General features: G+C 45.6%; 1 protein-coding gene across 16 annotated transcripts in view; it reads right to left on the reverse strand.

The window, feature by feature from the left end:
- hspg2 (heparan sulfate proteoglycan 2) overlaps positions 1 to 27,707 on the reverse strand; it is a 199,816-nt gene that overhangs the window by 12,973 nt on the left and 159,136 nt on the right. For 12 of the 16 annotated variants that reach the window (XM_045696271.1, XM_045696262.1, XM_014146820.2 and 9 more), the window contains 25 exons: positions 25,923 to 26,045; positions 25,550 to 25,705; positions 24,916 to 25,058; positions 22,787 to 22,864; positions 18,366 to 18,501; positions 17,960 to 18,117; positions 17,286 to 17,421; positions 16,683 to 16,826; positions 16,227 to 16,361; positions 15,858 to 16,039; positions 13,010 to 13,205; positions 12,589 to 12,768; positions 8,607 to 8,867; positions 8,142 to 8,304; positions 5,881 to 5,978; positions 3,794 to 4,060; positions 3,202 to 3,314; positions 2,903 to 3,050; positions 2,623 to 2,739; positions 2,338 to 2,355; positions 1,255 to 1,339; positions 911 to 1,055; positions 630 to 732; positions 320 to 429; positions 41 to 248 (listed from right to left, as the gene is read on the reverse strand). In XM_045696271.1, coding sequence (XP_045552227.1) covers positions 41 to 248; positions 320 to 429; positions 630 to 732; positions 911 to 1,055; positions 1,255 to 1,339; positions 2,338 to 2,355; positions 2,623 to 2,739; positions 2,903 to 3,050; positions 3,202 to 3,314; positions 3,794 to 4,060; positions 5,881 to 5,978; positions 8,142 to 8,304; positions 8,607 to 8,867; positions 12,589 to 12,768; positions 13,010 to 13,205; positions 15,858 to 16,039; positions 16,227 to 16,361; positions 16,683 to 16,826; positions 17,286 to 17,421; positions 17,960 to 18,117; positions 18,366 to 18,501; positions 22,787 to 22,864; positions 24,916 to 25,058; positions 25,550 to 25,705; positions 25,923 to 26,045 — 3,603 coding nt within the window. The remainder of the gene's footprint in view (positions 1 to 40; positions 249 to 319; positions 430 to 629; positions 733 to 910; positions 1,056 to 1,254; positions 1,340 to 2,337; positions 2,356 to 2,622; positions 2,740 to 2,902; positions 3,051 to 3,201; positions 3,315 to 3,793; positions 4,061 to 5,880; positions 5,979 to 8,141; positions 8,305 to 8,606; positions 8,868 to 12,588; positions 12,769 to 13,009; positions 13,206 to 15,857; positions 16,040 to 16,226; positions 16,362 to 16,682; positions 16,827 to 17,285; positions 17,422 to 17,959; positions 18,118 to 18,365; positions 18,502 to 22,786; positions 22,865 to 24,915; positions 25,059 to 25,549; positions 25,706 to 25,922; positions 26,046 to 27,707) is intronic. The other 4 variants (XM_045696272.1, XM_045696261.1, XM_014146825.2 and 1 more) reach the window with 2 other exon arrangements.

Genomic DNA, 27,707 nt, shown 5'->3' on the forward strand with positions numbered 1-27,707 from the left:
GGAGGGGACATTGCAAAGGAAAATAAGCTGATTCCCTTACCGTCCATGCACTTGTTTCCAGACTTCCCCAAGTGGCATCGGCAGTCGTAGCCCAGGGAGTTCTGACGGTTGATGCAGGTGGCGTCTGGTCCACAAGCCTCTGGGTGGCAGTGCAGGGAGGAGTGGTGCTGGCAGTTACTCCCTGTGAATCCTCTGGGACAGCTACACTTGTACAGACTGGCATCAGAGTCCTGGCATGTCCCTCCATTCTGAAACAAAACATCACAATGAATGAATTGTATTTAACAAGTGGGGTCTGAGGTAGTGGTGGTCAGCTGACCTGACAGGGACGGTCAGTGCAGACAGGACAGTTGGACACGCCCGTAGAGCTGCGGTCCAGATCCTTGAAGATGACCTCATCACCTTGGATGATCAGCTTACGGATGCAGCCTGGACAGAACAAGAACCATGAACCTTAAACCATGAACCAATGAGAACATTCCAAAACATTGAATAATAGCTCTATAACAATTCAAAATGATTGAATTTCACTTCCAGTTGGCATTAATATCACGCCATACAGTGTCATCAAAGTGTGTAGTACTGTTGTTAAGCATAACTAGCTACAAAACAAAACAATGATCTCTAACCAATGAAGCCAGTCTTGAGGCTAGCGGTCTTGGCCAGGAGGGTGTAGTTGGGGTAACCACCCACATACAACTCCTCATTCAGATCCAGCCCCTGGAACTTGCCCTGTGATACGAGACAGGAAACAGTGTTCATGGATTAATCTCCTGGATATGTACTTTGTATAAATTCAACAGTCTATAACTGACTATGAAAAACTACCTGGGAGCTTCTTTTGGATATTTTTGTCTGAATAATATTGTTCAACAGTCTCTGGATCAAAAAATCTACAATGTAAAAGTACCTGTGAGCTTCCGTTGACTGGAGCCTCTCTGTCCACTATGATGGTGCCCTGTGTCTGGTTACGGTGGAGTTCTATGGTATGGAACTCTCCGAGTTTGATGGGGGTTGGGTAGCGGATGGTGGCCATGCCAGAACCCACGTCAAACCTGCCGGGAGAAAATAGTTCAGATTAGCGTTATTGCTATCATTATCGTTATTATCATTGTCACTGTCATCATGATCGTGATCAGCATCAATATTGACAGACTCTGTCAGTTTAAGTTACCGTTCATCAATAACACATTGAGCTCATATAGCGTGCATAGCAACCCCTAATGCTCCAGAATGACACAGCCAGGTGCTCACCTGAACTCAGGCCTGCCTCCCACCAGCCCCAAAGAGATGAAGTCTGCTCCCATGGTCCTCTTCTGTCCGTTATAGATGATCATACCTGGTGGAAAAGTAGAGGTACAATTAATTTTGTTCACACATCTCCCCTCCTAGAGCCAGTCAGAAGCAGAGGCACCAGGGTGAGAGCTGAGGTCACTCAGTCAAAAAAGCTGCATGCTAGCAGGTTTAGGGCCAAGCTGGGGACAGTCAAAGCCAGGTTCTAGTATCTTCTGCCCTGGGGCATTACTCTGTCTGGTCTGGTCTAGCTCTGCCTTTACACGGGCTGCATGCCAACGACACATGCTCTGCTAAACTCTTCCCAACCAGCACCGCGGCCATCATCATCATCAAGGTCAAAGCCAGGGCAGTCTAAAACCATGCCTCCTAAACATAAGCATATCCCTAACATCTATGGCTCTGAAAGGGAAGAGGATAGAGCTTAAATGCGGCACATGTGTTGCTTTGTTCTTCTGTTCACTCTGTATAACTTCCATAAAGTTGGTATGGAAGCTGTTATCAGAGTATGTGTGTCACCCATCGAAGCACCCCATCTTGCTGGTGGTACTGTGCTCTGTACTAGCGTCAGAACTGGGAAGACAAATGCCTATAGCCACATACAATACTGCACAATGTCCATTATGAGGCTCATTCATTGTATAGGCTATTAAGACATTGTATTTCATTCATTTTGCAATAATAAAGCGTTTCTTTGGAAGCAGAATTGCAATCCTGTTGGTATAAGCTGATGCAGAGTGATGAAATGGGTTAACGGCCATATTTCCATGCATCAGCAATGCATCATACTATCTCGACACCATTAGGCCAATGACTGTAATGGATTGACGAGCAGGGGGGCTGCCAATACAACCATCATGCCTGAATGAGGACATAGGTCATTCTCCATAGGCTTCTTTCTGACTGCTACCAGCTATACTCTACATTATAATGCCTTATAGCAAGGTAAAAGGTAAACATCACTGGTGGCTTTTCTGGACTTCTAGCCCAAAAAGCAACACCTGCTTCATTCCTGAGTGTGTGAGTTACAGCACTGCGACTCACCCGCATACAGTATGAGACCTTCCCACCGCGTAGGTGAGAAGAGAGGGAGAGTGTGGAGAGATAGAAGAACAGGGGGGTAAAATCATACATGGGAAAACGACAATAAATTACAAACAAGACAAAAATAAGGAACGACAATGTACTAAAGGACACAAAATAAGATCATAACAGATGCAGTATCATTGAATCATAAAAATGCACAAATCCACTGGCACCGAAACTCTACAGACAAAAACATTAGTCTAGTACATGAATCTGATTATACCAATGTGACTGAATTCTCACCATCAGGATTGTCTGGCCTGAAGCTGATCTTGATGCTGAAGGACTTGTAGGCGTTCTTGATGGTGGGCAGAGTGAGATAGGACAGGGGCTCCTGGGTGAAATGGGGCATCACTCGATCTGTAGAGATAGAGGAGTTGTAGCTAGATACTGCCAATATTTAAAGTTCCCCTCTGATTGAACTGTCTATGAACTACAGACAGGGAACAGGGAATCATAGAGTTGGATTCAGGCAACAATGTTATATTCTCTTCCACAGTGTGTTTCTATAGAGCTGACTGACCATGGACTTTGAGGGTGGTGAAGGCCTCCACTTTTCCCTGCTTGTTGGAGGCAGTGCACACGTATGTCCCAGAATCCTCGTGGGTCAATCCAGGAACCGTCAAGGTGTTGACTACCTGTATACACTTAGGAGGAAGCTCCCCATCCAGCTACAGAGAGAAGGATGCACAGAACATGTTACAAAAGGTCAAATCAGGATCCTGTTCACAAGGCACATACTGTAGATGGAAAATAGTCAGAAACAGATAGGCACCATCTTCACTAGTTTGTTTTCCGTTGCACTGATAGGGTGTTGGTTACCTTGGACCATTTGATGGCAGGCACTGGGTATCCTGATGCAACACAGGGCAGGACGGCATCAGATCCCACTGTCACTTCCTTCAGCTCTGGCAGAGCTGCGATCTGGGGTAGGGCTTTACAAACAAACATCTGTCAATACATGGTCAGAGGGGACAAGAGCTATAGGAGTGTGTGTGTGTTAGTGTGTCTTTGTGTATGCGTGTGTCTGTGCATGTGTGCATGTGTGTGAGTGTGTGTGTATGCATGTGTGCATGTGTGCATGCGTGTGTGTGTGTGTGCGTGTGTCTGTGCGAGTGTCTGTGTGTGTGTGTGTGTGTGTGTGTGTGTGTGTGTGTGTGTGTGTGTGTGTGTGTGTGTGTGTGTGTGTGTGTGTGTGTGTGTGTGTGTGTGTGTGTGTGTGTGTGTGTGTGTGTGTGTGTGTGTGTGTGTGTGTGTGTGTGTGTGTGTGCTGTGCGAGTGTCTGTGTGTGTGTGTGTGTGTGTGTGTGTGTGCGTGTGCGTGTGTGTGTGTGTGTGTGTGTGTGTGTGTGTGTGTGTGTGTGTGTGTGTGTGTTGCAGACGTACAGGACCAGGACACTCCTTATCCTACTCACACTGGACATTGAGGACAACCTGGGACTGCACAGAGCCCACATCGTTGGTGGCAGTGCAGCGGTACTGTCCAGCGTCAGCGTCTGTCACCTGTTGGATCTTCAGCATGCCGCCCTTCACCACAATGTGTGCCGGTAGCAGCCCTCCCACCTTGCTCCAGCGCACCGTGGGCTGGGGCTCGCCGATGGCCTGGCACTCAAACTCCACCGAGTTACCAACCATAACAGTCTGCACTGAGGTACGCACGTTGATCATTACCTTGGGAAGGGCTGCAGGCAATAGGGAGAAGAGATAGAGGGTTCATACAAACACTGAATTAATACTGTAAAAATAAAGATAATTGCAGAGCCATTTATAGAGATATACACTGCTCAAAAAAATAAAGGGAACACTTAAACAACACATCCTAGATCTGAATGAAAGAAATAATCTTATTAAATACTTTTTTCTTTACATAGGTGAATGTGCTGACAACAAAATCACACAAAAATAATCAATGGAAATCCAATTTATCAACCCATGGAGGTCTGGATTTGGAGTCACACTCAAAATTAAAGTGGAAAACCACACTATAGGCTGATCCAACTTTGATGTAATGTCCTTAAAACAAGTCAAAATGAGGCTCAGTAGTGTGTGGCCTCCACGTGCCTGTATGACCTCCCTACAACGCCTGGGCATGCTCCTGATGAGGTGGCGGATGGTCTCCTGAGGGATCTCCTCCCAGACCTGGACTAAAGCATCCGCCAACTCCTGGACAGTCTGTGGTGCAACGTGGCGTTGCTGGATGGAGCGAGACATGATGTCCCAGATGTGCTCAATTGGATTCAGGTCTGGGGAACGGGCGGGCCAGTCCATAGCATCAATGCCTTCCTCTTGCAGGAACTGCTGACACACTCCAGCCACATGAGGTCTAGCATTGTCTTGCATTAGGAGGAACCCAGGGCCAACCGCACCAGCATATGGTCTCACAAGGGGTCTGAGGATCTCATCTCGGTACCTAATGGCAGTCAGGCTACCTCTGGCGAGCACATGGAGGGCTGTGCAGCCCCCCAAAGAAATGCCACCCCACACCATGACTGACCCACCGCCAAACCGGTCATGCTGGAGGATGTTGCAGGCAGCAGAACGTTCTCCACGGCGTCTCCAGACTCTGTCACGTCTGTCACGTGCTCAGTGTGAACCTGCTTTCATCTGTGAAGAGCACAGGGCGCCAGTGGCGAATTTGCCAATCTTGGTGTTCTCTGGCAAATGCCAAACGTCCTGCACGGTGTTGGGCTGTAAGCACAACCCCCACCTGTGGACGTCGGGCCCTCATACCACCCTCATGGAGTCTGTTTCTGACCGTTTGAGCAGACACATGCACATTTCTGGCCTGCTGGAGGTCATTTTGCAGGGCTCTGGCAATGCTTCTCCTGCTCCTCCTTGCACAAAGGCGAAGGTAGCGGTCCTGCTGCTGGGTTGTTGCCCTCCTACGGCCTCCTCCACGTCTCCTGATGTACTGGCCTGTCTCCTGGTAGCGCCTCCATGCTCTGGACACTACGCTGACAGACACAGCAAACCTTCTTGCCACAGCTCGCATTGATGTGCCATCCTGGATGAGCTGCACTACCTGAGCCACTTGTGTGGTTTGTAGACTCCGTCTCATGCTACCACTAGAGTGAAAGCACCGCCAGCATTCAAAAGTGACCAAAACATCAGCCAGGAAGCATAGGAACTGAGAAGTGGTCTGTGGTCCCCACCTGCAGAACCACTCCTTTATTGGGGGTGTCTTGCTAATTGCCTATAATTTACACCTGTTGTCTATTCCATTTGCACAACAGCATGTGAAATGTATTGTCAATCAGTGTTGCTTCCTAAGTGGACAGTTTGATTTCACAGAAGTGTGATTGACTTGGAGTTACATTGTGTTGTTTAAGTGTTCCCTTTATTTTTTTGAGCAGTATACATCTATGTGATTCCCAGATCATTGAGAGTGGGGCTATAGTGGGGCTATACTATTGCATAGTGGGGCTATACAAAATATTCTGTGTTATAAATATGGGTTGTGACAGTGTCAATGATTGTATGAGGGTGTTGGACATGGGCAAACCTTGGATGGTGAGTTTGGCGGTATCCTGAGCCTGGCCATGAACACTGGTGGCTCTGCAGATGTAGACGCCCTCGTTGCTCTGATCCAGGTTCTCAATCCTACACAAAACACACACGGATCAGATATAGGCAGACAACCCAAATGCACGTCCTGATTTCACCAAGAGGGACATGATCCTGGATAATCATTTTGTTAATCCTGGATCATCATCTGGTTAATCCTGGATCATCATTTTGTTAATCCTGGATCATCATCTGGTTAATCCTGGATTGTCATTTAACTGTGTTGATCCTGGATCATCATTTCACTTCATTGATCCTGAATCATTGTTTTACATTTTTTTACTTAACTGTTAAGTCAGTTAAGAACAAATTCTTATTTACAATGACGACCTACATCAGCCAAACCCGGGATTAAACAGGGCCAATTGTGCACCGCCCTATGGGAGTCCCAATCATGGCCGGTTGTGATATAGCTTGGATTTGAACCAGGGTGTCTGTAGTGATGCCTCTTAGCACTGAGATGCAGTGCCTTAGACTGCTGCACCACTCAGGAACCCAACTGTGTTGATCCTGGATCATCCTTTAACTGTGTTGATCATTGCATGTTTATTCATTTTTTAAATGTATTTTTATTTCACCTTTATTTAACCAGGTAGGCTAGTTGAGAACAAGTTCTTATTTATAACTGCAACCTGGCCAAGATGAAGCAAAGCAGTGCGACACAAACAGTTACACATGGAATAAGCAAGCGTACAGTCAATAACACAATAGAAAAAAAAGAAAGTCTATATACAGTGTGTGCAAATGGCGTGAGGAGGTAAGGCAATAAATAGGCCATAGTAGCGGAGTAATTACAATTGAGCAAATTAACACTGGAGTGATAGATGAACAGATGACGATGTGCAAAAAAGTAAATAAAAACAATATGGGGATGAGGTAGGTAGATTGGGTGGGCTATTTACAGATGGACTATGTACAGCTGCAGCGATCGGTTAGCTGCTCAGATAGCTGATGTTTAAAGTTAGTGAGGGAAATACAAGTCTCCAGCTTCAGTGATTTTTGCAATTCCTTCCAGTCATTGGCAGCAGAGAACTGGAAGGAAAGGCAGCCAAAGGAGGTGTTGGCTTTGGGGATGACCAGTGAGATATACCTGCTGGAGCGCGTGCTACGGGTGGGTGTTGTTATCGTGACCAGTGAGCTGAGATAAGGCGGAGCTTTACCTAGCATAGACTTATAGATGACCTGGAGCCAGTGGGTCTAGCGACGAATATGTAGCGAGGGCCAGCCGACTAGAGCATACGGGTCTCAGTGGTGGGTGGTATAAGGGGCTTAAACTGCATCCAGTTTGCTGAGTAGAGTATTGGTAGCTATTTTGTAAATGACATCGCCGAAGTCGAGGATCGGTAGGATAGTCAGTTTTACGAGGTTATGTTTGGCGGCGTGAGTGAAGGAGGTTTTGTTAGGAATAGGAAGCCGATTCTAGATTTTATTTGGGATTGGAGATGTTTAATATGAGTCTGGAAGGAGAGTTTACAGTCTAACCAGACACCTAGGTATTTGTAGTTATCCACATATTCTAAGTCAGAACCGTCAAGAGTAGTGATGCTAGTCTGGTGGGCGGGTGCGGGCAGCGAATGTTTGAAAAGTACGCATTTGGTATTACTAGCGTTTAAGAGCAATTGAAGGCAACGGAAGGAGTGTTCTATGGCATTGAAGCTTGTCTGGAGGTTAGTTAACACAGTGTCCAAAGAAGGCCCAGATGTATACAGAATGGTGTCGTCTGCGTAGAGGTGGATCAGGGAATCACCCGCAGCAAGAGCGACATCGTTGATATATACAGAGAAAAGAGTCGGCCTGAGAATTGAACCCTGTGGCACCCCCATAGAGAATGCCAGAGGTCCAGACAACAGGCCCTCCGATTTGACACACTGAACTCTATCTGAGAAGTAGTTGGTGAACCAGGCAAGGCAGTCGTTTGAGAAACCAAGGCTGTTGAGTCTGCCGATAAGAATACGGTGATTGACCGAAAGCCTTGGCCAGGTCGATGAAGACGGCTGCACAGTATTGTCTTTTATCGATGGCGGTTATGATATCGTTTAGTACCTTGAGCGTGGCTGAGGTGCACCCTTGACCAGCTCGGAAACCGGATTGCACAGCGGAGAAGGTAGGGTGGGATTCGAAATGGTCAGTGATCTGTTTATTAACTTGGCTGTTATGTATTTTGACTGCCTGCTGTAAAGTGACTCCTGGCTCTCTCACCTCAGCACTCCGTCTTTGATGTGATGGTTGGGGGGCAGGGCTCCTCCCTCCTTCAGCCACTCCATGGTGGTCCCCAGGCCTCCTGCAGCAGAGCAGGTGAACTCCACAGCACTACCCTGGGCCTTCACCTCCACCTGAGGAGACACACGCACCGCTAGGGGCGCTACACACACACACACACACACACACACACACACACACACACACACACACACACACACACACACACACACACACACACACACACACACACACACACACACACAGGCAGGCAGGCAGGCAAGTGCACACACACGCGCGCATTCACACACAGACGCACACATACATACACAATAAGGGAGTGTTTGTGTGCTTATTCACTGAAGGTGTCCGTGTCCATACGTTTTTATGGTAACAAATAGGTACATTACTGTAGACTAATTTCATCATCACAGAAGCCAGGCTGTGACTGGGCACAGTACTTACATCTGACTGTAACCTTGGCATGTGCTTCACTGGTCCCCACTTTGTTGGTGGCGACACACTTGTAAGTGCCAGCGTCCTCGGCTATGGCCAGGTTGATCTGGAGGTCTCCTCCTTGGACGTCAGCCCTGGTGGACAGGCTGCCGTTCAGCTTGGTCCACTGGAAGAGCAGCGGGGGAGTACCATGGGCGAGGCACTGCAGTCGGATCACCTCGCCCACACGCACTGCTACGTCGTCGGGCAGGGAGGTGGCATAGGGAGGAGCTGCATCACAGAGACATGGAAGGTTAGAGATACTAAAGTGACTAGTATTAGGAATAGATTATGATTTGTGACTTGATTCAGGAAGCTGGACATTTGGCGATAGTTCCGACTTCACAGTAGGGCCGAAATTATTATCATTTTCTAATAGTTTTTTCTTCAGATATGCCTTCTTGAACATGTGAACTTTCATGTGCCTTAATAAAAAAATTGTAGGTGATCTGTAAATATGAATAAAGCATGTAAATGACAAGCCTAGTTTAGCCAAGGAGAAAGTATATAACAATACAGGGAGAAAGACAGGATCCATCCTGGCTTGCCATGATTGGCTGTGATAATGGAGGGGCTGGATATGCCGAGAGATGTTTGGCCTGTCATATCACAGGCTTCTGCCTACATGTATAACAGAATGGGGTTTCCCTGGTCAGTATATAGATAATCTTTGCTTCCGCAGATTTTTGGAAAGATATAGTTATGGACAACTGCAAAAGTATTTCTACAGCGCTCAACAACATTGCTGCCCTGAATTTAGTGTAGGTTGGCATTTATTGTCAGGAATCTTGACTTAGAGGCAGCTCTGCAGAGTGGTCACTAGCTCGCACAGCCACAAAGTTATAAAATAATTTTAAACCTAATCCTAACTTTAACCACACTGCTAACCCTAATGCCTAACCTTAACCTTTAATTTTGCTCAGTTTTGCCTCTAGGGCAAGATTCATGACAATAAACGTCAACCTGCAAATTTAGCTGGTGCTATCGACAAAGCTCAGTTGGAGAAAGTTTAAGTAGAGAGATTACTTTCTGCTGACTCATGTGCATTTACATGGGTGGGGCTAAGACTTAAGAGGGCGTGAAAGATGCTGAATGGGTGTAAACAAAGAAGAGGTCTCCAGCAAGTGTGTACATCTCAGCAAAATCTTTCACAGGCTTTTTTTCCTACTTGTCCCCTGAGTGGTTTTACAGCATAACTTCCCCATGTTTCATCCAACTACAGTTGATAGATTTTGAAGCTATAAGTCTATATTTTTATAAAACGTTAAAGCAAATCACTAAATTAGACTTAGGCTTGCATAGAGATGTGAGGTCACATTTATGCATGGTGAGACGTAATTCATGAGCTGTGTCATTGAGTTTTACTGGTGTTAATAATCTATATAAGTCTCCACAATATTTATGTGCAGACTGGAACCAGCAGTAATGAAACCCTAACCTGGACCCAGATCTCTTTGGTTCCAGATTTGTATAGCCAACACGATCACGATTGTCACGCCGTGACCATAGAGAGCCTTTTATTCTCTATGTTGGTTAGGTCGGGGTGTGACTAGGGTGGGTAATCTAGGTTGTTTTATTTCTATGTTGGCCTGGTATGGTTCACAATCAGAGGCAGCCGTTTATCGTTGTCTCTGATTGGGGATCATATTTAAGCAGCCATTTCCCCACTGTGTTTTGCGGGATCTTGTTTTGTTTTTGTGTAGTTGCCTCTGAGCACTCCAGAACGTCACGTTTCGTTTGTTCTTTATTGTTTTTTTTGTGGTTCACGTCTAATAAAATGTTGAACCGATTTCACGCTGCGCTTTGGTCTGAATATTCTTACGACATCTGTGACAGAAGATCCCACCACAACAGGACCAAGCAGCGTGCCCATGAGGAGAGAGTATCCTGGACTTGGGAGGAGATTTTGGATGGGAAGGGATCGCCTTGCTTGGTGGCAGATGCAAGGAGAGAAGGGAGGACAGCAACGACGCCGGGGTTCGCGGCCACAAGGAAAGCCCAAAGGACAGCCCCCCCAAAAAATGGGGGGGGGGCACATGGGGTGGTCGGTGGAGCCGAGGAGCGAACCAGAGCCAATCTGGGAGAAGAGGGAGAAATTGGAGGAGAGTGAACGGAGAGAGTCAGAGACCGTCAGTGAGTTGATGGAGAAATTGGAGGAGAGAGAAATGAGAGAGTTGTTGTGTTGGTGTATGATGCACGACATTCGCCCTAAGGAGTGTGTTATCTGTTTGATGCCACCTGAGTCAGCTCTCCGTACTCGTCCTGAGGAGTGTGCTAGCAGTCTGGTAAAAACTGTGTCAGCTCCACGCACCAGGTCTCCAGTATGCCTCCACAGCCCTGTACGTCTTGTGCCAGCTCTCTGCACTCGCCTTGAGGAGCGTATCATTTGTCCGGTACCATGTGAGCCGGCTCTACGCACCAAGTCTCCAGTACGCCTTCACAGCCCAGTACGTCCTGTGCCAGCTCAACGCACTCGGTGTGCGAAGTGTGTCATCGTTCCGGTACAATTTGTGCCGGCTCTACGCACCAGGTCTCCAGTGCGCCTCCACAGCCCAGTACGTCCTGTGCCAGCTCCCCGCACTCGCCCTGAAGAGCGTGTCACCCGTCCGGTGCAACCTGTGCCGGTCCCACGCATCAGGCCTCCAGTGCGCCTCCCCAGTCTGGCATGTGCTGTGCCTGCTCCCCACACTCGCCCTGAAGTGCGTGTCACCAGTCCGGTGCCACCTGTACCGGCTCCATGCACTAGGCCTCCAGTGCGCATCAACAGTCCAGAGCTTCCGGCAACGGTCCCCAGTCCAGAGCTTCCGGCGATGGTCCCCAGTCCAGAGCTTCCGGCGACGGTCCCCAGTCCAGAGCTTCCGGCAACGGTCCCCAGTCCAGAGCTTCCGGCGACGGTCCCCAGTCCAGAGCTTCCGGCGACGGTCCCCAGTCCAGAGCTTCCGGCGACGGTTCACAGTCCAGAGCTTCCGGCGACGGTCCCCAGTCCAGAGCTTCCGGCGACGGTTCACAGTCCAGAGCTTCCGGCGATGGTCCCCAGTCCAGAGCTTCCGGCGATGGTCCCCAGTCCGGAGCTTCCGGCGACGGTCTCCAGTCCAGAGCTTCCGGCGATGGTCCCCAGTCCAGAGCTTCCGGCGATGGTCCCCAGTCCAGAGCTTCCGGCGACGGTCCCCAGTCCGGAACCTCCTACGACGGTCCCCAGTCCGGAACCTCCTACGACGGTCCACAGTCCGGAACCTCCTGCGATGGTCCACAGTCCGGAACCTCCTACGACGGTCCCCAGTCCGGAACCTCCTACGACGGTCCACAGTCCGGAACCTCCTGCGATGGTCCACAGTCCGGAACCTCCTACGACGGTCCACAGTCCGGAATCGCCTACGACGGTCCACAGGCCGGAGCCCTCCTTTGCACCGGTGCCCAGTGCAGGCACGGCGTCCTGTACTTCGCCCCGCACCGGAGCCGCCACAGACGCTAGATGCCCACCCTGACCCTCCCCTATAGTCAGGTTTTGCGGCCGGAGTCCGCACCTTTGGGGTGGTACTGTCATGCCGTGACCATAGAGAGCCTTTTATTCTCTATGTTGGTTAGGTCGGGGTGTGACTAGGGGGGGTGTTTCTATCTAGGTGTTTTATTTCTATGTTGGCCTGGTATGGTTCCCAATCAGAGGCAGCTGTTTATCGTTGTCTCTGATTGGGGATCATATTTAGGCAGCCATTTCCTCACTGTGTTTTGTGGGATCTTGTTTTGAGTTAGTGCATGTGCACCTGTGATGTTACGCTTCGTTGTTTGTTTCCTTTTGTTTTTGGAAGTTTCACCTAAATAAAGATGTGGAACTTAGAGCACGCTGCACCTTGGTCCATCTCTCCACACAGTCGTGACAACGATTAACAGGAGTTGGTTAAGCATCACAAAATGATTTTGGACCAGGCTAATAAAATCTGTTTATCAGACTCACTCTCCACATCAAGCATGATGGTGACCTCTGTGGTGCCCATGTTGTTGGTGGCGTTACAGATGTACTCTCCAGAGTCTGCCCGGCCAACACTGGGCAGGACTAGGGTGTTGTCCACTACCTTATGTCTCCAGGGAAGAGGGGCACGCAGCTTAGACCATGTGATCTTAGGGGCGGGGAAGCCTTGGGAGGGAGGGAAATCACAATATCAGTGTGGAAAAAGGACTTAAGTGAATGTAAATTATTTGTAATGCCAGTTGTATGCTCTTAGCAAAGATGAGGTGTCTATGACATGAAGTTCCTCTCAGCTCTCATTTGTAGGATGTATTCTCTGTACTAACAAGTATCAATACAATCAAAACCTGGGAACTCTGTTATCTTTGCTTTAATAATCATTAGTGTAATTTGGAAGTGCATCAGTTACCGTGAGCGTCACATCTCAGTGTGGTGGGCTGTCCCTCCACCACCACCATAAGGGGTTCTGGCACAGAGGCACGGGGCAAGGTGGGCACCTGGGCACCCCCATCCACGATCACTTCCACCCTGGTCTCGGTGGTGCCCTCGTTGTTGCGGGCCGCGCACACATAGGTGCCACTGTCTTCTGGACGGGCCACTAGGACCTGGGAGGGGAAGACCGTGTCGTCTCTTTTGGACTATCATTAATGTGAAGACTGTTATATTATCAAATCAATTCTCTAGGTGTAATTATTACGTGATTAAACTAATCACGTAAACATTAATTAACTAGGAAGTCGGGGCACCACGGGAAAAATGTTGTTTAAAGAGTTACTATTTCCCGAATGTAACACTCTTCAGATATTTTCATATCTTATTGATTACAGTAATCTATTAATGTATTACCTCATCAGTCATATTCTGAATGTCGCAAACTCTTGGATATCTGCACGAACCCTAGCATAAATGATGAATCAGCAATATACCAATTGGCTTAATTATTTATTTACTAACTAACTAAATAATCACACAGAAGTATATAAACACACACAGGATAGGTTATACATATAGAGCTGGCGGGATTTTCCATGCACCGGCAGAAGAGAGATGCTACGTCTGGTAAGACGAGGGGAGGGGTTGTGTGTGTCTACTTGGCAATAACAGCTGGTGCGCAATGTCTAATATTAAAGAAGTCTTGAGGTATTGCTCGCCTGAGGTAGAGTACCTTATGATAAGCTGTAGACCACACTATCTACCAAGAGAGTTCTCCTCTATAGCGTCAAGTCTAGGACCAAAAGGCTCCTTAACAGCTTCTACCCCCAAGCCATAAGACTGCTGAACAGTTAATCAAATGGCCCCCCCGCCTCCATTTGTTTTGTACACTGCTTCTACTCGCTGTTTATTTTATCTATGCATAGTCACTTCACCCCACCTACATGTACAAATTACCTCAACTAACCTGTACCCCCGCACACTGACTCGGTACCGGTAGCCCCTGTATATAGCCTCGTTATTGTTATGTTATTGTGTAATTTTATTTTTTTACTTTAGTTTATTTGGTAAATATTTTCTTAACTCTTCTTGAACTGCACTGTTGGTTAAGGGCTTGTAAGTTAGCATTTCACTGTAAGGTCTACACTTGTTGTATTCGGCACATGTGACAAATAAAGTTTGATTTGATTTGATACATTGGTTACTAACATGATACACTGAAAAGTCCCTAGTGGACTAAACCGATATGACGGCTTGGTACACCAAATGAAAAGGGAGGGGCAGGTAAGAAAGAGAGGGAGAACAGACAAAGGACTCCACTATCGTACACAATCTGATAACTAGGCTCATGGAAATGCTAACACTTGAACAGCCGCTCATTCTAAAAGGAATTGCAATTTACATATTTACGAGTGTAGGCCTTTGTTGTTTCTCTCTGTGGCCGCCAGTCCATCTACTGGAAAGTCAGTCAAAAGAACGTCTCTGGTTTGTCCACCAGAGATCAAAGTCTTTAGTAGTTGTAGCTTGTTATATGGATACGTCAGGCGTACCATTGGTCGCTCGATAGGTAAATGTTCTCCAGAATGGATCTTTCAGAGTACCATTCGGTTGTTCGATCGGTCCGTTTACCAGACTAAAGTACTTAAACAGCTGCAGACTGACTGTGTAGTCTTTAGTTTTGTAGAGATTTTCTTCTTCTCTGTTGAAAGTAGAGTTCTAGCCATTACGTCCCGCTCAGCGCACGCTGTTGGTCTCATTGGCTTCTAGAGTCTTAAACCATGTTCAACACCGGCAGCAACCCGGCACGTTTGGTCTCTGGAGTGGTAGATTTCTTAACCATTTGTAACATATTCAGCTGGCGCTGCACGTCTAATGTACATTTTGTCGGAAGTGGGTTTTATACACTTCTGGAAAAAGTGGGCGTTCCTTGACGCCGATGTAATGTTTGTGCTCACGTGGGCTTGGCCACTGACTTTGTTAAGACTTCATATGAAAACAATTCTCTCATTTAGAAGGCTAACATCACATTACATCTTCTCACTAATAGTTTCATATTTAATCATATACGTTCCCCCACATTTGGATGTGACCCTGACAACTGGGAAATATATAAATTAAGAGATACTGTTATGTTGTCCTACCGTCTTTAGTTACATCACAAATTATTAACAAATTCCACAGGATTGTTCTTTAAATACCCGCAGGACCATTCCAAATGTTTGGAATACAGAAATACTGTTGAATTATTCACCCTTTTGATGTTAATGTTTGGCCAAGTCTCTCTCTGTGTCCCACAGTCACACATTCCAATCTCAATACTACAGACCCAGAAGCAGAGTATTTACGACCGTCATAAAACTGTGGAGAGAGAGAGGGGGGCGCCTATGATCCTCCCCCCTAGGGTACGTCATGACAACAGCTTTACTGCGTTTGCCCATCATAGAATAAATAGCACACCCTATGTAATATATCTTAGCACAAAAATGTATTATATCCAAACACTAAGGGCTGGTTACTCATACACAGATTAAGCCTGGTTTTAGAGCAAGAAGCACATTGAATTGAGAATCTAGGCTTAATCTGTGTTTAGGAAACCTTTATTCTTCCACATACATTTCACTCGTCATTTAGTAGACACTCTTATCCAGAGCAATTAGGGTTAAGTGTCTTGCTCAAGGGCATATCGACAGATTTACACATAGTCGGCTCGGGGATTCGAACCAGCGACCTGTCGGCTACTGGCTCAAAGCTCTTAACCACTAGGCTACCTTTCACCTGTACAGTACAAAAGCTCAGTAAAAATGAACACAGATCCAGTACAGTACCTGCATGACAGCGTTGGACTCCATGGGCACAGGGCTACTCAGCATGGTCTTGCGGGCGTTGTCCAGCCTGTGCCATGTGACAGATGGCCGTGGCTCCCCGGAGGCCTGGCACTCCAGATTGATGGGTTCACCCACCCTGACTCGCACGGGCCCCTGAGGGGTGACAGTCGCTACGGGAGACTCTGGAAGGAAGGATGACATCACCCAAATAAACAACCATAAGTCCTTTCCTTTACCATGACAACCACCAAGGGGGGCCCTTAGTTCATCGACAGAGAGCAGCTGCTCATACTGAACCACACCATAAACATCAACACCATATATATGTGTGTGTGTGTGTGCGTGGGTGTGTGTGTGACTACACCATACCTCTGACAATCAGAGAGACCATGCTCTGGGTGATTCCAAACAAGTTGCTAGCCACACAGCGGTAGGTGCCCTGGTTGCTAGGGCGGGCATCAGTGATGACGAGGACAGAGCCGTAATGGTCAATCTTCACATTGTCTACAGAATGACAGGTTTCATAGGGAATAATTTAGTCTGTCAAATACATCTCTTACAAGCAGCAACTGTGTGTGTTAAATTAAAAACATAGCTAAAGATGAAAGAACAGTAATTGGATACAGACTATATGTTGTCATTACTGTATGTATTGCAGGTAGTTTGCGTGTGGATAATGACATGATTCTGACATCTGACATGAATCTGACTAAATCCCTTTCTGCTGTATGGAATTGAATTGAATGATTCAGTATCCTCCAGTTAGAGAGTAACCGTGTAACAGTATGTGTGTGTGTGTGTGTGTGTGTGTGGGAGGGGCCTCACCAGGAAGGGGCTGGTTGTTGGACAGTTTCCACTCCAGGCGAACGGGCTGGGCTCCACTGTAGACCCTACACTTGAAGCTGGCTGACTCTCCCTTTCGCACCGCTGCACTGTGGGGCTCAATGGAGATGATAGGGGTCTGCAGGCCTGCTCCAGGGAACACACACCACCACAAACATTCCAACAGAACAATGTTTCCTCCACTCACTCCAGTTCTAATCCTACAACATTTACAAGAGGGTGTATTGTAAGTACCAGATCATGATACTTTAGGTCTATGGCCTCCATTGGAAGCATTGGAATTTAGAAGCAAATACAGAACATGACAAACCAGAAACCCAGGAAGGTTTGAACCAGGATGAGATCATGGCACAGTGTGGAAAAGTAAAGCATACACTCTTGAGGTCACTTTAAGGAGGGTTGGAATTAAACACAACTGGAAAAGTAATACTGTACATGACAAAAGGCCACTAAATAAATTACACAGATGTTCCTACTGCGTATGCCTCGGACTGCTTCACCACCATCCCCAGTGATATCAGTAGAGAGGATAGTTCCATTGTCAAGCCAGTGTACTGTCACAGAGAGAATAGCTTGCTGACTTACGAGAGGAGGTGGCTGTGACTGAGACAGAGACTGAGGCCTGACGGACAGGAGTACCAGGCCCTGCCACCACACGACAGATATACTCCCCAGAGTCATCTGGGCTGGCAGAGAGGATACGCAGCTGGGTACCCAGAACCTGTTAGGCACAATGGGAATTATCCTGCTGAATATTCAGGTGAAATAAACAGCCTTCATTAAAGGGATATTGCCACATGTTGGCTATTACTTTGTTCTACTTCCCCAGAGTCAGATGAACTCATGGATACCATTTTTATGTCTCTGCTTTCAGTTTTAATGAAGTTGAATGTCGTTTCTGATGCAATTTATAACTAGCGTTAGCACAATGACTGGAAGTCTGCAGAACCAACTAGCATGCTAGCTAGCAAAATGTCCCACTATCCCTTCAATAGATTTTTCATAGAGATTGGAATAGCTGAGCTTCCTAAACAGTAATGATACCATATCATCACGTGGCTACAGGACATTTACGTGAACAGTTGGAAGCAATTGTATGTTAGAGGTAAGGTCCCAAAGTTCCTGGGTTTTCAGAAATCCATGTTGGGAACTTTGTAAAAACCAAAACCTGGGAACTTTGGGAAAACCAAAACCTGGGAACTTTGGGAAAGTTTCCAGAATTGTTCAACCCTAGTAAGAGAACATGTGTATATTCCAACCTGGTGATTGGCAGACAGGCGTCCACTAGACCTCCTCCAGGTGACAGCAGGTGGGGGGTTACCAGGGACAAAACAGTTAAGGTCCAGAGACTGTCCCTCCTGGACGTCAGCTATGGAGGGCTGGATGGTGATGGCTGACGAGATGGTGTCTCCTATTGCTACACAACCACAAACACAGGACAGAGATATTTACTAATGTTAAATTACTGTCAACACACAGCAGCAGCAAGCTCTGGGGTACAATTACCTGGGTCATGCCCAGTAGGGAGAAAACATTTTGAAACCGATTAAAACATTGATGTAATCTGAACTATCTTTCCAATAAGAAACAGCCGTTTCCGATTTACGTTGCAAAACTTTTTAAAACGAGTGCCCTACTGAACATGATCCTGGAGTGACCTCTCACCTCTATTGACGGTAACCTCGATGCGAGCCTCTGAGGATCCTATGGAGTTGGTTCCAACACACAGGTAGGTGCCAGAGTCAGAGGACTTGATGTTGGGGATGAGAAGGGTGCCAATGTCTGTACGCTCCATACGGGTCTAGAGAGGACACAGCAACGAGCATGGAGATGGCCTTAGACAAGATGCACCACTCTGGTACGAGCTATACGACAATGTGCATGACAATGATAATGTCTCTACCCAAACCCAATACAAAAACATCATACATACAGCAGATTTCTTACCTTTGGACCAACACCTACTGTTTAAACATTGTATAACCACTGTATAAACCCACAAAGGTGCGAACAACAGACACACTTGATATCATTTCAAATCAATAGCAACAAAAGCACAGCAGGGTGGATCTTCAGCATATACAGTATATAGCATTGTTAAATGGTGTGCGTTGTAACAATGTTTATGTTATGATCATTAAAAATGGCTTTTCAGTTATTGCTGTGCTTTGCATGAAAGAAAACAATAAAATCTAACCAATTCATTGTTGGTTGAAGAGAAAAGTAATGTTTAAGTATATCAACATTACTATAATGATTTCACAGTTAAAAATGTTAATTTGACAACAGATAATGATCACTATTAAAACAGTTACCAATGACATACAGTAGGTACACTACAGTAGGATACACTACAGTAGGGTGCACTATAGTAGCATACACTACAGTAGGTAGTCATACACTACAGTAGGATACACTACAGTAGGATACACTACAGTAGCATACACTACAGTAGGATATACTACAGTAGGGTACACTACAGCAGGATACACTACAGTACCATACACTACAGTAGAATACACTACAGTAGCATACACTACAGTAGGATATACTACAGTAGGATACACTACAGTAGGATACACTACAGTAGCATACACTACAGTAGCATACACTTCAGTAGGATATACTACAGTAGGATACACTACAGTAGGTAGTCATACACTACAACAGGATACACTACAGTACCATACACTACAGTAGCATACACTACAGTAGGATATACTACAGTAGGATACACTACAGTAGGATACACTACAGTAGCATACACTACAGTAGCATACACTTCAGTAGGATATACTACAGTAGGATACACTACTAGGTAGTCATACACTATAGCAGGATACACTACAGTACCATACACTACAGTAGGATACAATGCAGTAGGTAGTCATACACTTCAGTAGGATATACTACTGTAGGGTACACTACAGTAGGTAGTCATACACTTCAGTAGGATATACTACAGTAGGGTACACTACAGTAGGTAGTCATACACTTCAGTAGGATATACTACAGTAGGGTACACTACAGTAGGTAGTCATACACTTCAGTAGGATATACTACAGTAGGGTACACTACAGTAGGTAGTCATACACTTCAGTAGGATATACTACAGTAGGATATACTACAGTAGGGTACACTACAGTAGGTATAGTAGCACATGTTATTGTATACTTTTGTATACTTAAAATAATTGTTGTTGAGTTGTTAAAATGATTCAGTACAATGATGACAGGACTGGGAAACTGTTAGGGAATTGACATATTAGACATAGTGCTTCGAGCCAATACAATGCTTTCAAGCAATACAAAGCTCCTCTGCACAGTATGAAATCCCTGGTAATGCATTACAGATGTTTACTAATACTTACAACCACTCACTACATCAACTCTAAGCAACTACTTTACACTTGAACTATAATGGACAGAGTGGACCTTACTATAATTTACAACCTTACAACCATACAGTATTACAACCATCAACGTGAACAGTGGCCAGTGTTACAGCTGAGAATAGAGTACACCTAAAGACATTATTTAAAGGGGTGTGTCTAGACTCTAGAGAGAGAATTTAAAGGGGTGTGGCTGGAGAGAGAATTTAAAGGGGTGTGGCTGGAGAGAGAATTTAAAGGGGTGTGGCTGGAGAGAGAATTTAAAGGGGTGTGTCTGGAGAGAGAATTTAAAGGGGTGTGTCTGGAGAGAGAATTTAAAGGGGTGTGGCTGGAGAGAGAATTTAAACAGGTGTGTCTGGAGAGAGAATTTAAAGGGGTGTGGCTGGAGAGAGAATTTAAAGGGGTGTGTCTGGAGAGAGAATTTAAAGGGGTGTGGCTGGAGAGAGAATTTAAACAGGTGTGTCTGGAGAGAGAATTTAAACAGGTGTGTCTGGAGAGAGAATTTAAACAGGTGTGTCTGGAGAGAGAATTTAAAGGGGTGTGTCTGGAGAGAGAATTTAAACAGGTGTGTCTGGAGAGAGAATTTAAAGGGGTGTGGCTGGAGAGAGAATTTAAACAGGTGTGTCTGGAGAGAGAATTTAAACAGGTGTGTCTGGAGAGAGAATTTAAACAGGTGTGTCTGGAGAGAGAATTTAAAGGGGTATGGCTGGAGAGAGAATTTAAAGGGGTGTGTCTGGAGAGAGAATTTAAAGGGGTGTGGCTGGTGAGAGAATTTAAAGGGGTGTGGCTGGAGAGAGAATTTAAAGGGGTGTGTCTGGAGAGAGAATTTAAAGGGGTGTGGCTGGAGAGAGAATTTAAACAGGTGTGTCTGGAGAGAGAATTTAAAGGGGTGTGGCTGGAGAGAGAATTTAAACAGGTGTGTCTGGAGAGAGAATTTAAACAGGTGTGTCTGGGGAGAGAATTTAAAGGGGTGGGGCTGGAGAGAGAATTTAAAGGGGTGTGTCTGGAGAGAGAATTTAAACAGGTGTGTCTGGAGAGAGAATTTAAAGGGGTGTGTCTGGAGAGAGAATTTAAACAGGTGTGTCTGGAGAGAGAATTTAAAGGGGTGTGTCTGGAGAGAGAATTTAAAGGGGTGTGGCTGGTGAGAGAATTTAAAGGGGTGTGCCTGGAGAGAGAATTTAAACAGGTGTGTCTGGAGAGAGAATTTAAAGGGGTGTGCCTGGAGAGAGAATTTAAAGGGGTGGGGCTGGAGAGAGAATTTAAAGGGGTGTGGCTGGAGAGAGAATTTAAACAGGTGTGTCTGGAGAGAGAATTTAAAGAGGTGTGCCTGGAGAGAGAATTTAAACAGGTGTGTCTGGAGAGAGAATTTAAACAGGTGTGCCTGGAGAGAGAATTTAAAGGGGTGGGGCTGGAGAGAGAATTTAAAGGGGTGTGGCTGGGCTGGGTGGATTACAGTATCCTGGGGGTGGTGGTAGTTTGCCTTCCATCCGTGGACAAAGCTGCTTAGCTCCGGCCTAGTCAACCGTGAGGGCCTGGCTAAAGTGAGCAGTGGCTGAGGCAGAGCCGGCTCAATGTGTGTCTGAACCCATTCACAAGTTTTCAAAGCAACCCATTTGCTAAAGTACACAGAATGTCTGCGTGGCCGCACGGCAGAGCCTGAGTCCCCATGGGAAAAGCTGACACAACGCTGAAGCTGTCTGAGGCAGAACAAAACAGAGCCCTGAGCATGGGCTGGCGGAGGAGACACGAGGTACGGAGGGACTAACCCAAAGCCCCTCGAGGGGGACAAGTGCCTGGCATGAGGAGACTATGTCCCAAATACCTAGCTACGACCTGGGGCCTTGGCATGTACATACAGGAATAATAATAATGTGAGCAAAATGGTAAATAGTTGGTTTAGGAAACAAATATGTCAGGGATGATATGATGATGGTTAGGGCTGGGAATTGAGAGGGGCCTCACGATACGATATTTTCACCATACTTAAGTGCCTATACCATATGTACGCGATTCTCACAAATCTATATGTATTGCGATTCGATACTGCGATTTTATTGCAATGTGATGTTCCAAACATATTGCTCACTATTTATCTGCTGCAGAGAGACAAGAGACAGCATGAAAAAACGAGTTTTGATCAGTCAGGGAAATAAAAGTGCTGAAAACATGTTGAAAACTATTTCAAAAGCTATACGATGAAAAACACCGGCGTATAGACAACTAGCCCTAGCTAATGCTACCTACAGTAGCCAAAACTTTTTTACAAATTGATACCTGGAGCCAAATATCAATCCAAAAATAATATTGTGACATGTAACTGTATCAATTGTTTCCCCCATCCCTAAAGATGGTGGATAAATGAGAAAATGAAGGACATGGATGGATGGAACATTTATAAAACAACAACGAAACCATGCCATAAGTAGAGCTTCACACCCAGCTTGCTGTTGTTGTTGTTGATGATGTTTTTTTTACAGTAATACTGAACTACTATTTCTCATGGAGACTTTGTAAGCAGCTATTTGCTTGTAGTGAATTAATAGCAGTTACTGTGTGTGATGATGAATCAAAGACACGTTTGATCATGCATTTAGTTGACAGTGTGTTTAGGCAAGGTCAGTAGAGGACAACAGGTGGGAAGTAAGAGACGAGACAGATAGACAGACAGACGTAAAGACAGGACAGATGGACAGACCTGCAGCTCGTCAATACGTTTCTGTAACACATCGAGACTGTTGCTTTTAAACTGATGGAAACCGTGAGAAGGAATGGCCTGAGCAAAACGTCAAGGAAAAAAGGGTGGGAATAAAAAAAGGGAGGAAGGAAACACAAGAAGGAAAAAAACAATAAAGATTGGTCAAAATACTGTACACCAGAATTCACTTTTTCACCAACACAACCCTTTCAATAGCATGGTGAGATACCAGCACCAAATACTGTATACCAGGGATGTCAAACATATGGCTCGCAGGCCGGATCCGGCTCACGAGGGGGTCCAATCCGGCCCGCGGGTGGTTTGAGTAAAATAAAAAAATAAAACCAAACTGTGTAGAAATGGTAATGGATCTATATTCATACAGTTTCTTGACTGTCCAGCTCGCTAATAATCACTAGACAGTCAGGGAGCATCGAGAATTCCAAAAACAATCGATAAAGGACAATTTTTGGCGAATTTGGATGGCAAGAACATTTTCTGTGCAGACCTCGTTGAAGACTGAATGCGGCACCCGGGGCAAGGTGAGTTCGACACCCCTGCTGTATACAATATATACAGTGAGTGTCTTGAGAAAGTATTCATACTCCTTGACTTACTATACATTCCTAAATTCGAAAAGGATTCAAATAATTTTTTGCTCCACCTATCAACACACAATACCCCATATTGGAAAAGTGAAAACATGTTTTTTTTAATGTTTGCAAATGTATTGAAAATCAAATACAGAAATATCTTATTAACATAAGTATTCACACCCCTGAGTGAATACTTTGTAAAAGCACCTTTGGCAGTGAGTCTTTATGGGTAGGTCTCTAAGAGCTTTTCACACCTGGATTGTAAATTTTTTGCTCTGTCAAATTGGTTGCTGATCATAGCTTGCTATAGATTTTCATGTAGATTTAAGTCAAAACTGTAACTCGGCCACTCAGGAATGATTCAATGTCATCTTAGTTAGCAACTCCAGTGTATATTTGGCCTTGGGTTTTAGGTTATTGTCCTGCTGAAAGATTAATTCATCTTCCAGTGTCTGGTGGAATGCAGACTGAACCAGGTTTTCCTCTAGGATTTTGCCTGTGCTTAGCTCCATTCTGCTTCTTTTTTTATCCTGAAAAACTCCCCAGTCCTTAACAATTAGAAGCATACCCATAACATAATGCAGCCACCACTATGCTTGAAATTATGGAGAGTGGCACTCAGTAATGTGTTGTATTGGATTTGCCGCAAACATAATACTTTGTATTCAGGACAAAATGTTAATTGCTTTGCCAATTTTTTTTGCTGTATTACTTTAGTGTCTTGTTGCAAACAAGATGCATGTTTTGGAATATTTTTATTCTGTACAGGCTTTCTTCTTTTCACTCTGTCAATTAGGTTAGTATTGTGGAGTAACTACAATGTTGTTGATCCATCCTCAGCTTTCTCCATATCACTGCCATTAAACTCTGTAACTGTTTTAAAGTCACCATTGGCATCATGGTGAAATCCATGAGCAGTGTCCTTCCTCTCTGGCAACTGAGTTAGGAAGGACACCTGTATCTTTGTAACAACTGGGTGTATTAATACACCATCCAAAGTGTAATTAATATTCAACGTCTGTATTTTTACCCATCTACCAATACCCCATCTACACTTCTTTGCAAGGCATTGGAAAACCTCCCTGGTCTTTGTGGTTAAATCTTTGTTTGGAATTCCCTGCTCGACTAAGGAACCTTCCAGATAATTGTATGTATGGGGAACAGAGATGAAGTAGTCATTAAAAAATCATGTTAAACACTATTATTGCACACATAGTGAGTCCATGCAACTTATTATCTGACTTGTTAAGCAAATGTTTACTCCTGAACTTATTTAGGCTTGCCATAACAAAGTGGTTGAATACTTATTGACTCAAGACATCGTAAAAATGTTGAGAAACATAATTCCACTTTGACATTATTGGGTATTGTGTGTAGGCCAGTGACAAAAAAATTATATTTTAAATTCAGGATGTAACACAACAAAATCAAGGGCTATAAATACATACTTTCTGAAGGCACTCTATGTAGCTACTCTTAAGATCAGTATATATCCTAGACAGAAAGTATCAGATAGGAAGGACCAGTGTTTACCTGCGGAGGAAGTTGTCCTCCCTGTTTCTTCCAGGTGAGTCCGGGGCTGGGCGTGCCTCCAGCCCTGCAGTACAGCCTCAGCGTCTCCCCCTCATGGATGTCTACTCTCTGGGGGCTCACCTGCACGTGGGGCAGGCTGGCACCTGAAGCATTTAAACACACAGGAAGAACACAGAATATACCCAAATGAGGACCCAACAAGACTGGTAGACAATATGGGTTGTCAGTAGTTACCACAGCCACAAAGTCAAAATGGGCAATTTTGTAAAAATTCATGAAAACAAAAATTTGTTTAGAAACCATGTGTTTTATGTATTTGATACCATTCCACTCATACCACTCCAGTCATTACCATGAACCCGTCCTCCCCAATTAAGGTGCCTCCAACCTCCTGTGGTTTAAAATCATATTTTAAGAAGATAAATTGTAGAAATAAGGACTTTGTGGCTGTGGTAACTAGTGACGAACAACAATATTGGGCATATTCACAGTTGAGATAAGTACACACAACTCAGACCTCAGAGCATCCATAAATCCTTCATCGAGCTCAATAGAAGACTTGCGTGTAGATCTCAAGTAAGAATACCACCCCATGAACCTGTGACATTGGCCTGCTGTTGATGTTGAGACCCACTGTGTACGTAGAGGACAGCCCGTGCCGTGTGTTCTCCGTGGGTGTTGAGGGCCTTGCAGACGTACTCCCCCTCATCCCCCCTCTCCACAGCAGGGATGGTCAGTACTCCTCCACGGACCACAGCATTGGGGCTCATTCTGTTACCAGGACCTCCACCTAGAAACACATAAGATCACCCCCCCCTTTTGTCAGTTATGCCATTATACAGTGTGAATGTATACTTCTATTAACAGCTATTCAAATACAAGATCATAACAGGTCGTTATACATGCGAATGAATGTGTTCCTAATTGACTTAGCCAGCAACTGACTAAACTAATTGACTGGCTTAGTTTATGCTGTAGGTCTACCGCTAGCTACATGCCTTCCTTACCTATCCACTCGATGGCTGGGGTAGGGTTGCCAGTCACAGTACAGCGGAACTCAGCGCGGCCTCCTTGCTGGATGGTCAGGACAGGTGGAGTGGCGGTAGCCACTGGCTCGGACCCCTCGGCAGCTACAATAAAGGCAGAGAACAGTTCAGCAACTGCTCAGAAACAGACAGACTCCAAAGTATGGGGCGTTTGTGTTCACAAAGGGCAGGGGCTTTTCTGCAGGAAGGGGCTTTAACATTTCGCGGGTAGTAATGGCTAACAGACACAGGGGGTTGGTGGCACCTTAATTGGGGAGGACGGGGTCGTAGTAAGGGCTGGAGCGGAATAGGTGGAATGGTATCAAATACATCAAACGCATGGTTTCCATGTGTTTGATGCCATTCCATTTACTGCGTCCCAGCCTCCACTGCTACCAGACCAGTACTTTACAGAATCAAGTGACATCAGTTTAGAGTACATGTTGGCTGTAGTTCAGCAAGGCTGGGTCCTGACTCACTCAGGCCAAGACTGTGTCTATGTGTCAATGTTAATGAGGAAGGGCAGAGAGAGGGTGGCGGGACAGGGCTGGGTACGTGGCCTACGCCTAGAAATTACCCCTTGGCAGCCAGGGCCCTCTGTGCAGCCGACACAGATGAGAGGAGGCAGGCTGGCCTTGACTGGGCACATGGCTCTCTGGGCACAGCTCTCTGTGCCAGCTTGGCTGGCCGCTGATCCCCAGCCACATTGAATCCCATCTGATCCCAGGGCGACAGAGCAAAAGAAAGCCCCCTTTCAGCATCCAGGGAGGACTATCAGGCTATCTAAGCTCCGAGATAAGCCCTGGTCTGGGTCTGGGACTCACTGACCTGAGAGAGAGAGACTGACTATATTTCATCATCTTTGTTATCTGAGGGGCTGGGCACTGACTAGTACACTTTCTCAAATTGATCTAATGATTTAGCTTGTCTCAATATTGAGACATGTGACCTAGGTCAGTTGAACTGTGTGAACTTAGTAATGTAGAATAGAGAACTTCAGTAAGTAGGTGGTGAGGTTACAACAGGCCATTAAGTATACAGTATACCTTATTGAAACATTCACTGTGATGGACGGTTGAAGGATGATATCTGTCGAGGGGGAGGTGAGCATGATGAGAGGAATGGCAGATAGTTCTCCCCCTGGGCTCCAGAGAGCTAACAGCCATGATCGGGATGTGGTGTGTTAGGCACAGCATGATGTTTGAAGCACACTATGACAGCTATTCCAGACCAGTGTGTGTCCCTGTGTGGGATCATCAAGCAGAATGCAGATGGGGAAAGTGTGGGTGGTGTCTCCTCTGTGTTGAGTGCTGATTGGAAGACAACAAGCTAACTACTCAAGTCTAGATAGAATAATAAGACAGAATGTCATATTTAGTATGTAACTTTCTCTCTAAATACATCAGATACTTGAGGTTATAACATAAAGATGGAGATCTGATCTCGGATCAGATAACTGTACTAAAATGTGCATTAGTTGTTGTCATACACTGGTGTGGTGTTAAAAAAGTGAGTGTGAATGTTTTGTGCAGATGGAAAACCGGAGGGGACCTGAGATGAAGTGCATGAGGGACTTAATGGGTGAAAAGTAAAGTTGGTAAATGGACTCGAGAGGAGCTTCCCACATGAATGAGCATGCACCTGCACCAATGGACCCATACCATAGTAGCCAGACGAGCCAGGCAAGACCTAGTAATGCTCATGTACAATCTATTCTGTACTATAATAACTAAAGTCTATAAGGTGTCAAGAGTAATATGAACATAT

The sequence above is a fragment of the Salmo salar genome, chromosome ssa15 (genome assembly GCF_905237065.1).
Source record: "Salmo salar chromosome ssa15, Ssal_v3.1, whole genome shotgun sequence".
Taxonomy (NCBI): domain Eukaryota; kingdom Metazoa; phylum Chordata; class Actinopteri; order Salmoniformes; family Salmonidae; genus Salmo; species Salmo salar.